The following is a 12,454-nucleotide window of genomic DNA, read 5'->3' as shown; positions in this document are numbered from 1 at the left end:
TCTTTGACACCCTTACAGGGAATCGGAGATTCTGCTAATTGCCCATCGATGGCCCCGCTGGAAAGTGAACAGGATGGGAGGCTAATGGGGCAGTCGTTTTTTCAAAAGGGAGCAAAAGGAGTTTAATCTGATTAGAGTTCCTTCTTCCAGTACACTCATTTCCAAAAAGGAGGCCACTCGGTGCTTAAAAAAGTGGACACAGTATTTACCTTGGTTCATAACCTGGCAATTCCTTTGGAAATGAAACCTTGATTTAAATAAGAAATGGTTAATTTAATCCAATCGCAAATTCTCAGCAGTAATCAAAATGTTTTCCCTTTATCCATCAGGCGCACGCTGTGATTTGTGCGCAACTGAAACTGGAGGAAGGGAGCTGATTAAATGCACAGCATCTGCTCTGTAACAAGAGCAATTGGAGAGAATGCGGCACTTATCCAAACCCATCAATGTGAAGTGCCTGGACGATGCTGTGAACACTTACATCAACAGCGAATGCTTGGAACAAATCACCATTCATTTAGAAGATGCCAAAATGATTCCCAGTCTGTGCAAAATTATCTGGTCGCTGTCGGTGTGGTGTAAAGGCATCACAATTGGCCACTTGGTCCTGTGTTAGGAAGGTAAGGAGGGGGTGTTCCTGATCTCTGTTTATAAGGAATGCTTTCAGCGCTTGTGAAACAAACGGCAGAGAGTCAGCACCTTCAATAGGAGGGTGAAAAGTGGTCATAAAGTCCAAAGACAGGACGTCGATGACATGAGTCTAGTCATTCATGTGGAAATGACTTATGAAGTAATACTGGGCGGCCTGCTGGTGGCGCTGTCCAGGGAGAGTATAAATACTCGGGCATGAGCCCAGCTTGCTCAGGACATTCTTTAACAGGAACTAGTGAAGGACACAACTAGACCTCCATGTTGTAAAACAGTTGATTAAAGCTTTGTTTAACGCTTAGACCAAGTGCCTAGTAGTTTTCTTACGTCAGTGGACACGGACATTTTGGGTGCCCTACAAGGGGGATGACCAAACTGCTGCCCAAAGTCCACGAGGTAACCCCTCCCACAAGCCCTGCCAAACAACCCCTCGACTCCTACATTTCCTATTTGCAGGTTAAATTTTGTTGGCAGCACACAAAGATGAAAGACTTGAATAACACTTCCCTACGGGACACAGCCGCTATTGCAGGATTCCGGAGCCGCTCATTTTGAGACTGCAAATGGCTTAACCTGGACGCAAAGAACAATGCAATTCAATGCCTGAAGCAGTACAAGGAATCGTTCAACACAGACTAACTTATCCCCCGTGACAATGTTCATTGCGAGATGGAGGATACGGTTTCCCAACGGCAGGAACATTGCACGATCCAACACACAGTATTATACAATACCAAGATGAAACTGGCCAGGAGCAAAAATAGGGCCCAATCATGCATTCGTGAACTGCGCACAACCAAAGCACAGAATAGCCTGCAGAAGAGTATGTCCTAGTCAATATTCATCCCTCAACCAACATCACTAAAAGCAGATTCTCTGGTCATTATCTCATTGCCGTTTGTGGGATCTTGCTGTGTGAAATTTTGGCTGCCACGTTTCCTACGTTACAACAGGGACTCCACTTCAGAAGTACTTCATGGTCAGTAAAGCGCTTTGGGTTGTCCTGAGGTTGTGAAAGTCACTATATAAATTCAAGTTTTACTTTTCTCCTTAGAGCAGATAAGGTCGTGGGGAGATTTAATAGAGGCGTTTAAAATTATGACGGGTTTTGATAGAGTAAACAACAACTTGCATTTATACAGCGCCTTTAATGTAGCAAAACATCCCAAGGTGCTTCACAGGAGCGTAATCAGAGAAAAATTTGACACCGAGATGCATAAGGAGGTATTAGGACAGGTGACCAAAAGCTTCGACAAAGAGGTAGGTTTTAAGGAGCGTGATAAAGGAGGAGAGAGGTGTGGAGAGGTTTAGGGAGGGAATTCCACAGCTTTAGGCCCAGGCAGCTGAAGACACGACCACCAATGGTGGAGCGATGAAAATCAGGGATGCACAAGAGGCCAGAATTGGAGGAGCGCGGAGATCTGGGAGGGTTGTGGGGCTGGAGGAGGCCATGGAGGGATTTGAAAACAAGGATGAGAATTTTAAAATTGAGACGCTGCCAGACCGGGAGACAGTGTAGGTCAGTGAGCACAGAGGCAATGTGTGAACGGGACTTGGTGCGAGGTAGGTTACGGACAGCTGAGTTTTGGATGAGCTTAAGTTTATGGAGGGTGGAAGGTGGTAGGCTGGCCAGGAGAATATTGGAATGGTTAAGTCTAGAGGTAACCAAGGCATGGGTGAGGAGTAAATACGTAAATGAGGTGAAACTGTTTCCACTGGCAGGTGGGTTGGTAACCAGGGGACACAGAGATTTAAGATAATTGGCAAAGGAAGTAAAGGGGAGAAGGGGAGAATTTTTTTTGCCACGGGTTTTTATGATCTGGAACGTTCTGCCTGAAAGGGCAGTGAAAGCAGAGTCAATAGTAACTGCCAGAAGGAAATGTAAATATTTCCTTTTCAAGTATATATTCTAAGGCTATGGGGAAAGAATGGGGGAGTGGGATTAATTGGATAGCTCTTTCAAAGATGGGCTGAATGGCCTCCTACTGTGCTGTGAGAAACTTGCTCAAATAACTATTCTTCATGCAATGAGATGAGGAGGAATTTCTTCTCTCAGAGGGTCGTAAATCTGTGGAATTCTCTGCCCCAGAGAGCCGTGGAGGCTGGGTCATTAAATACATTTAAGGTGGAGATAGACAGATTTTTGCAAGATAAGGGAGTGAAGGGTTATGGGGAGCGGGCAGGGAAGTGGCTCTGAGCCCAAGATCAGTCGTGATCTTATTGAATGGCGGAGCAGGCTCGAGGGGCCGACTCCTGCTCCTATTTTTTATGTTCTTACAAGCCTTGAAGCAAGTGTTGGCAAGCTATTCAACCACAGTGGGCGGAACAGCCAAGCCCAACCCTGTCCTCACCAACATACACACGTGCTTCCCAGCTGGGAGTTACTGGATAGTGACGAGAGATCAGGAACCCTGTCCACGGCTAATCAAAACTGGAAATGGTGGAAACATTTTTTCCAAGTGCTAAAAATCTAATAAATGAGAGCAGATTGTAGATAGAGTCCCTTCGTTAAACTAGAAAAGGGAAGATAAGCAAAACCCTTTACCCAGTAATGACCAACAAAACATGGGGAGAGAACAATCGCCCCGTGTCATCTGGTTACCGGCCCTCCTATAACTGGAAAATTTCTTCTTATTTACTCTGTCAAAACCCTTCAGGATTTAACACTTCTATTTCTTTTCAGATACTGATGGGCCTGCTGTATTATTTTCAGGTTTACATTTCAGATTTGCAGCTTTTGAAAAATTGCTAGATGTTCAACTATCCAGTTTCTTTTCAAATCACCATTTTTGCCGTAGCTGATGGTTCCTTTGTTAATCCAGGGGCTCATCGGGGTTCGTTCGCTCTGCCACTCGGTTCCTTTGCATCAATTCCCTTCTCAACTCACCATCCCACCCTAACCATGTTTTCACTGAGGACTCCATTATACATCAATACATTTATTTTGAAGTGCATGACTTCAGTATTCGCCTCAACTCGCCTCCCAGTGTAACGACTGAATCAAATGATCTTCTCCATATCCTTAAATGGGCTTTTTCTTCAAAGCCAGTTTATTTATACGCCTTGCAAGTCCAGTAGCTGCCACCTCCCACCTTTGATGGCTCCACCCGTAACTTCCTTCATCTATTGCGATTCTTGGCCTCATTATCTCCTCTTGCGCCGAATGGAACTCCTTAAGAGCTGAATCTAACTTCAAGAAGCGTAGCTTCCTCTTTGGTGCAAAACACATCATACACCTTCAATGTTTAACTCTATCCAGCCCAAATCTATCCAGCACTTCAGTATTGCTTCTGTATCTGAACATGGTCTTCTAGCACCTGGACAGGATACAAGAAAAACTCACCTTATAAACAATCCCTCTCTCAACACGAGCCTCGAAGTTCTCTCCACACCCCCAAAGGCAACTGTTCTCATTTTTCTCTCTTTTGAATTGATAGTAATATTGTCACAGAGCTCCTCTGAACTTCTCTTGTTTCTCCTGAACAGCAAATACATTGTCCTATACACACCTCCTTATTCATTTGAAATCAAGACTCGTTGCAGTCTCCAACTCTAACCAATTGTTTTCCAGAATCCGAAAACTTGAACTCCTTCTGACCCTCAGTCCTTCCATCCTCCTGCCACCCAAGCTTGGAATCACCCAACCACTATTCCCAATTTAACTCTGCCTTCTTTTTTTAGTTTTTAATCTCGAGCGTATTCTCAGTAACAGACAAGCCCTCACTTGGATTACTCAAAAAAACCTCTATAAGCAGTGCCAAGATAGAAAAAGCTGCATGCGCGGATATTAAAAAACAGAAATTGCTAGCAATAGTTTCAGTTCTGATGAATCCATTATCGAAACATTAACTTGTCTCTTTGCTCGACACAGGTTAATGAACCTGCTGTGCATTTCCAACAATTTTCTGTTTTCATTTCCTCTATAAACAGTATATTTACCAGGAGATGGTATAATGGTTGTTTTGTTGGAGACACAATGATTATGAACAGAAAGAGATGGATAATTTCTGTGACTGAGAGAGCGTACATACGAACCATACTCGCTAATAAAATAAAATGAAGATGCATTCCAACAAATAGAAAAACTCTTGAAAAAAAAAAAGAGAGCTTCTGGAGCACGTACCTTTGCCTCATAAAGCAATGGCCCATGGAAACACAAGACACGTTCACCTGAAAAAAGAAGGAACAGTGATTCTTCTACTAAGGTTAACAATGAATCTCTGGTGCAATTACACTGAAATCTTCAAAATGACTAGACCTGAACGGAAGTCTCAGTGCGTGTTACTATCCCAGTTTTTGGCAAATCACTTTTATATTCCAGTTTATTTACCTCAGCCAGAATTTATATATTTATTAGCAATCCTGCTCTTCCACACCTCCCCCCACCCCCAACTTGAATCTCAAAGCATTCAGTAGCTCATTTCAATTATACAGTACACCCTTATTTCAAAGTTGTTCAATTTGAATTGAAATCATGCAAATAACATCTCCAGTGCTGTTTTATTAATACTGCCTTATTCAAATTACCGGATGATTCAAATATTTTCTCAGCTAATACAACTTTGAATTAACAGGCATCGAGCATATTTTACAGAAACACGCCAAATAGAAGCAGTTCTTTGTGTCTTGGTTGCTGGTGGTCAATCGCACCCCATTCCCATTGCAAGTACTGGCAACAATGGGCAGTGAGGGCATCTGTATATTTCAACAATGCAAAAGCTGCCTCTGTTGACTGAGTGCTCATTATTTATATTTTGCCCCTACTAATGCTGTAATTCCAGTGACATGGGTTTGTGGGGGGTGGGGCATAAAAGAGCAGAGAAGCTGGCTGGGGTGGCACACCCCCTTGAGATGTTAGGAACATTGGAACAGGAGGAGGCCATTGAGCCCCTCGAGCCTGTTCCACCGTTCAGTGAGATCACGGCTGATCTGCGACCTAACTGCATACAACCGCTTTTGGCCCATATCCCTTAATACCTTTGGTTAACAAAAATCTATCAATCTCCGATGTAAAATTAACAATTGATCTAGCATCAATTGCCGTTTGCGGAAGAGAGAGTTCCAAACTTCTACCACCCTTTGTGTGTAGAAGTGTTTCCTAATTTCACTCCTGAAAGGTCTGGCTCTAATTTTTAGACCCTGCCCCTAGTCCTAGAATCCCCAACCAGCGGAAATAGTTTCTCTCTCTCTCTACCCTATCAGTTCCCCTTAATATCTTGAAAACTTCGATCAGATCACCCCTTAACCTTCTAAATTCTAGGGAATACAACCCTAATTTGTGTAATCTCTCCTCGTAACTTAACCCTTGGAGTTCGGGTATCATTCTGGTAAACCTACGCTGCACTCCCTCCAAGGCCAATATATCCTTCCTAAGGTGTGGTGCCCAGAACTGCTCCCAGTGCTCCAGGTGTGGTCTAACCAGGGTTTTGTACAGCTGCAGCATAACGTCTACCCCCTTGTATTCTAGTCCTCTAGATATAAAGGCCAGCATTCCATTAGCCTTTTTGATTATTTTCTGTACCTGTTCATGACATTTTAATGATTTATGTACCTGAACCCCCCAAGTCTCTTTGGACCTCCAGTTTTTAGCTTTTCATCATTTAGAAAGTACCCGGTTCTATCCTTTTTAGGTTCTTCATACACTGAAATACTACCTAAGTCAGACTGCTGGGGACAGCATGACAGCGCAAGTCTAACTTAAAATAGTGAACCAGGATTATTTTGGAAGAGGATTACATAGAAAGAAGAAAAAAAGACTTGCATTTATATAGCAACTTTCACGTCCTCGGGACATTCCAAAGCACTTCACAGCCAATGAAGTACTTTTTGAAGTGCAATCACTGTTGTAATGTGGGAAACCAATTTGCGCACAGCAAGCTCCCACAAACAGCAATGATAAAAAAAAATCAGATTATCTGGTCATTGTTAGTGATGTTGGTTGAGGAATAAATATTGGCCAGGACACTATATGCTGCACACCTAGCAGCAGCAGTTACAGTGGTTCAGGGATTCAATGTGCTGAACCACTGGTCAGACCTAAGCCTGCGCCACAACAGGCTCGGCCATGTAGCTGCAGGAGGCACATGGACTAGAAAAAATACTTCAGGCCACTGTCGCATACCTACAAGCAGCAAGTGCCTTAAGGCTTGTGAGCAAATCCACCTAGTCAGCCAGAAAACGTGGGGGGGGGTGGCGGTGGGGAGGAGGAAGATGGAGGGGAGGGCTCAGAAGAAAATCAAGGGGCGAGAGGGGGGAAAGTTAATTCTATTCAGTGTACCATTAGATCTTTCAGCTCAGCAGTAAAGATGAATAAGCATAATTACCTTTCTCTTGCACACAAATACAGCAGTGTCATAACTTGGCTAATCTAATGCTAACCACTATCTATATATTGGGGCAGAAATTCCTCCCCAAACGCGCGAGTACGGAAGGGGTACTCACGCGTCTGGCCGGAGGAAATGCCGGTTTTCAGCATGCACAGCGCATGCGCTAAAACCGGCATTTCCTCTCCTCTCACCCAAGAGTTGAAGAGGCTAGTGCGTGCGCTGTAGGGGGCAGCGCGTGCGTCTTGGATTTCCTCTGTTTTGGGGGATTTGCGCATGTGTAAAGGCCTCCGGTCTTTACGCTTGTAAAAAGCACACGTAAGTATTTATTTTTACAGGTAAGTGGTGTTTTAGTGCAATTTAGAATTTTTTTCCCCCCCACAGGTTTATTATTTTAAAGAATCTACAATAAGGTAAGTTTAGTTTTAGACCCTTTTTATTAAAAATTTATTTTTTCAAAAAAAAAAATTGTTTAAATTTTTTTTAAAACTTATTTATACTTAATTTAATGATTGGGATGTTTTTTTAAATTTTATTTAAAGTTTAAGTAGTGTTTTGGGGTGCAGTACTTCTCATGAGTTTGACAGTTCTTACTCTCAAACTTATGAATGAAGTTTCCCCTCCCCTGATTGGCTGAACCGTGCTCACCTGATCCCAGCCGGCACATCGCACTAACTACGCCGCTGGGTCAGGTTAGCACAGCGCGCCGACATCAGAACCTGGCCACTGAAAGGAAATCCACTGCGGGCCAGGTTTCAGATGTCGGCGCGCAGGGTGAGCGCACATCGGGGGCTTGCACGCGCGGCAAGCCCCCGACACCAAGTTCGGAGCCATTAAAAACCTTACATCTGCGCACACTTCCTTACCTACAGGTGTTAGTGTCGGCTCAGTGGTAGCTCTCGTCTCAGATTCAGAAGGTCGTGGGTTCAAGTCCTACTCGAGACTTGAGCACAAAAATCCAGGCTGACACTCCAGTGCAGTACTGAGGGAGCACTGCACTGTCAGAGGTGCCGTCTTTCGGATGAGTCGTTAAACCGACGCCCTGTCTGCTCTCTCAGGAGGAAGTAAAAGATCTCGCTTCACTATTTCGAAGAAGAGTTCTCCCAGTGTCTTCAACCAATGTTGCTAAAGGCAGATTACCTGGTCATTCAACTGACCGTCGTTTATGGAATCTTGCTGTGTGCAAATTAGCTGCCATGTTTCCCTAAATTACAATAGTGGCTACACTTCAAAAGTACTTAATTGGCTGTGCAGCGCTTTGGGTGCCCCAAGATCGTGAAAAGCGCTAGATCAACGCAAGTTTGTTCTGTTTCAGAGCATAATTTCCGTGTCAACATTTTAAAATCACACATCAACTTTTCCCTCATTAAAAATTTCATTGCGTGCATTTATAATGCTAACTTCCTATGTAAACTTGTCACGCTGTAATTACACTCGCCCACCAGTGGTGGTATTGTAATACTTCAGTTTTGCATCTTCCTGGTCCTCAGCCTGTACTGTACAGAAACAACCTATCGTCCAACCAACTTTATTTCCCAAACTGCGGCACATTAAAATATAAAATCAAAGTATTGCCTTTCACATCTTTCAGTTCTGACAAACGGTCATCGACCTGAAACGTTAACCCTACCTTCCTCTCTCCACAGATGCTGAGTGATTCCAGCATAGTCTGTTTTATTAAAAGACAGCAAGTCCATCAGCACCTGAAAAAAAAGAAAATACAGGCTGTTTCAGATGTAGACTCTTTGTCAGAACAGTTCTGCCAAAGGGTCTACACCCGAAATATTAAGCTATCTTTGCAGCTGCTAATGGACTTGCTGTGTATTTCCATGGTTTTCTTTTTTATTCTACATTGGAGTTAATTATTCAAGTGCCAATACAGACACACAGCCAGTATAAAGCAGCAACACAATCCCGACCTAAATGTTGCCTGAACACCACCTCCCATTTGGCACTCATGCAACACACCAAAAAATGCAATTTGAAGTCTTCCCATGTACGTCACATTTACTTACACTTTCAGTAAAGTAAGCATTATGTGGGATTAGAGGTAGGACAGTTCCACCAAATATTAGGCACTCCCAGAATTCCAGCTTTCCTACCAGCAGGAACCCAGGGGTGACGTGTTCACAGATGGAAACATACAAACTCTGCAATTCCCATTTACTGCAAAAAAAAATCTGAGATTATTTTAGTCGATATAGCTACACAAAGCACATTTAACCAGGGCTGATGACTTTACTTCCTAAACACACGTCTGGGAATGAGCATGGTGTGTATTGCAGATCTGGAAGGTACGCTGCAATGCAATGCACGTTCCAGATAATGAATCTGAATTCAAATGCAGAACAATCTGCAAGCAGTGCAAACAGCTGCAGAGTTATCTGGCTATCATTTCAAATCAAAAACGGTTTGCAATCGTAAATAAAATTGCAAACCTGAATTTAGCAGAAAATATTTAGAGCAATTTTCTCCATTTTAAGCAGGATTGCATTTTTGCTTTGTTGCATGGTATTCTTTGCCAGAGAACAAATCATAAAATGGTTACAGCACAGAAGGAGGCCATTCGCCACGTGGAGCCCATGCCGGCTCTCTGCAAGAGCAATTCAGCTAGGCCCACTCCCCCACTCTTTCCCCGTAGCCTTGCAATTTTTTTTCCCTTCGGGTACTTATCCAACTCCCTTTAGGAAACCATGATTGAATCTGCCTCCACCACCCTTTCAGGCAGTGCAATCCAGATCCTAACCACTCACTGCGTAAAAAGGTTTTCCCTCGTGTCGCCTTTAGTTCTTCTGCCAATCACCTTAAATCTGTGTCCTCTGGTTCGCGACCCTTCTGCCAATGGGAACAGTTTCTCTCTATCTACTCTGTCTAGACCCATCATGATTTTGAACACCTCTATCAAATCTCCTCTCAACCTTCTCTGCTCTAAGGAGAACAACCCCAGCTTCTCCAGTCTATCCGCGTAACTGAAGTCCCTCATCCCTGGAAGCATCCTCGTAAATCTTTTCTGCACCCTCTCTAAGGCCTTCACATCCTTCCTAAAGTGTGGTGCCCAGAATTGGACACAATACACCGGTTGTGGCCAAACCAGTGTTTTAACAGGCTCACCATAACTTCCTTGCTTTTGTACTCTATGCCTCCAGTTATAAAGCCCATGATCCCATATGCTCTTTTAACCGCTTTCTCAACCTGCTCTGCCAACCTTCAACCCCCTTTAGGATTGTACCATTTAGTTTATATTGCCTCTCCTTGATCCTTCCGCCAATGGGAACAGTTTCCCCTCTATCTAATCTGTCTTGAACCATTTATGATTTTTGAACACTTCTATCAAATCCGTCCGCTCAATCTTCAACCGGTTAAGCAACACCTCGACTTCAAAATTCTCATCCGGGTTTTCAAATCCTTCCATGGCCTCGCCCCCTCCCTATCTCTGTAACCTCCTCCAGCCCCACAACCTCCCCAAGATATCTGCACTCCTCTAATTCTACCCTCTTGAGCATCCCTGATTATACTCGCTCAACCATTGGTGGCCGTGCCTTCCATTGGCTGGGCCCTGAGCTCTGGAATTGCCTGCCTAAACTTCTCCGCCTCTCTTTCCTCCTTTAAGACGCTCCTTAAAACCTACCTCTTTGATCAAGCCTTTGGTCACCTGCCCTAATTTCTTCTTATGTGGCTCGGTGTCAAATTTTTTGTCTGATATAGCACTCCCGTGAAGTGCCGTGGTACATAAGGATGCTAGACAAATGCAAGTTGTTGTTGATGTTGTTCTCTGCTCCAAGGGAGGACAACCCCAGCAAATAAATAAATAGAAGACGACTTGCATTTATATAGCACCTTTCACGACCACCGGACGTCTCAAAGCACTTTACAGCCAATGAAGTACTTTTGAAGTGGAGTCACTGTTGTAATGTAGGAAACGCAGCAGCCAATTTGCACACAGCAAGCTCCCACAAACAGCAATGTGATAATGACCAGATAATCTGTTTTTGTTATGTTGGTTGAGGGATAAATATTGGCCTCAGGACACCGGGGAGAACTCCCCTGCTCTTCTTCGAAATAGTGCTGCGGGATCTTTTACATTCACCCGAGAGAGCAGACGGGGCCTGGGTTTAACGTCTCATCCGAAAGACGGCATCCTCCGACAGTGCAGCGCTCCCTCAGCACCGCACTGGAGTGTCAGCCTAGCTTTGTGTGCTCAAGTCTCATGGAGTGGGGACCTGAACCCACAACCTTGACTCACAGGCGAGAGAGAGAATGCTACCCACTGAGCCACAACTGAAATAAATCAATTAATCAAACACACAGGCTGGTGAAGGAAATATTCCCCCATGAATTAATGTTTTTTTTAAATGTATGCCAGTAACACTAATGGTAGGGAAAGACTGCAATGTGCTTACATAGAAGGTGTGTGCAACCAGCTGCAAGTCTCCATTGAATCTGCCTCCAAGCCCCTGGAGCTGCACTGAGCGCATGCGCATTGGGGGGCGGGGAGGCAGGCCCGGCGCCATTTTCTTTCTCCCCCCCCGAGCCCGGCGGGCCTCACCTTCCTGAAATTTGGGTCTAGGGTCCGGTTTCGGAGCCATCAAGTCAGACCGTTTCTCCTGTGCTAAATCCGACTGCCTGTCCACCGCCTCTCGCCCCGAACCATAATCGCGGCCCGGTTCTCGGTTCCCCCCGCCGCCAGGTTACGCACCGCCGCCGAGCAACACGACGACGACCGACCGACGCCGCCCGGTGAAGGGTCCCTTCGGAGCGACGTCAGCGCGCACCGATTGACGTCAGCACGCAAGCCGCGGGCCGCGCATGCGCCCTTGGCCCGGTGCAGCCTGGGAGTTGTAGTTCTTTCCCTCGAATCAGTGAATGATACAACAACAACAGAAAACGCTGGAAAAACTCAGCAGGCCAGGCAACATCCGTGGAGAGGGAAACAGAGTTAACGTTTCAGGTCGACCTTGGCCCCAGGACACCGGAGATAACTCCCCTGCTCTTCTTCGAAATAGTGCCTTGGGATCTTTCATGTCCCCTTGAGAGAGCAGACAGGGTCTCGGTTTAACATTTCATCCGAAATACAACAACTTGTATTTATATAGAGCCTTTACATAGAATTACATAGGATATACGGCACAGAAACAGGCCATTCGGCGTTTATGCTCCACTCGAGTCTTTCCTCATCGAAATCTATCAGCACAACCCTCTATTCCTTTCTCCCTCATATGCTTGTCCAGCCTCCCCTTAAATACATCTATACCATTCACTTCAACCATTCCCTGTGGTAGCGAGTTCCACATTCTCACCACTCTCTGGGTAAAGAAGTTTCTTCTGAATTCCCTATTGGATTTCTTGGTGACTATCTTATATTGATGGCCTCTAGTTATGCTCTTCCCCACAAGTGGAAATACTTTCTCTGTATCCACTCTATCAAAACCTTTTATAATTTTAAAGTCCTCGATTAGGTTACCCCTCAGCCTTCTTTTTTCAAG

General features: G+C 44.7%; 1 protein-coding gene across 4 annotated transcripts in view; it reads right to left on the bottom strand.

Moving 5' to 3' along the window:
- Nucleotides 1–11,745, bottom strand: part of morf4l1 (mortality factor 4 like 1) — a 215,451-nt gene extending 203,706 nt beyond the window's left edge. For 3 of the 4 annotated variants that reach the window (XR_015073770.1, XM_085968403.1, XM_085968402.1), the window contains exons 1-3: nucleotides 11,518–11,745; nucleotides 8,602–8,674; nucleotides 4,772–4,818 (exon numbers count right to left, since the gene is read on the bottom strand). Coding sequence is in view for 3 of the 4 variants with exons in the window: in XM_085968403.1 (XP_085824529.1) it covers nucleotides 4,772–4,818; nucleotides 8,602–8,668 (114 nt within the window). In the remaining variant the exon portion in view is untranslated. The remainder of the gene's footprint in view (nucleotides 1–4,771; nucleotides 4,819–8,601; nucleotides 8,675–11,517) is intronic. The other variant, XM_085968404.1, reaches the window with a different exon arrangement.
- Nucleotides 11,746–12,454: the final 709 nt, after the last annotated feature.

Source organism: Somniosus microcephalus, chromosome 27, assembly GCF_052327205.1.
Source record: "Somniosus microcephalus isolate GS21.2 chromosome 27, FLI_Smic_1.0, whole genome shotgun sequence".
In the NCBI taxonomy this organism is placed as follows: Eukaryota; Metazoa; Chordata; class Chondrichthyes; order Squaliformes; family Somniosidae; genus Somniosus; species Somniosus microcephalus.
The sequence above is the reverse complement of the archived record's forward strand: the minus strand, read 5'-3'. Positions and strand labels throughout refer to the sequence as shown.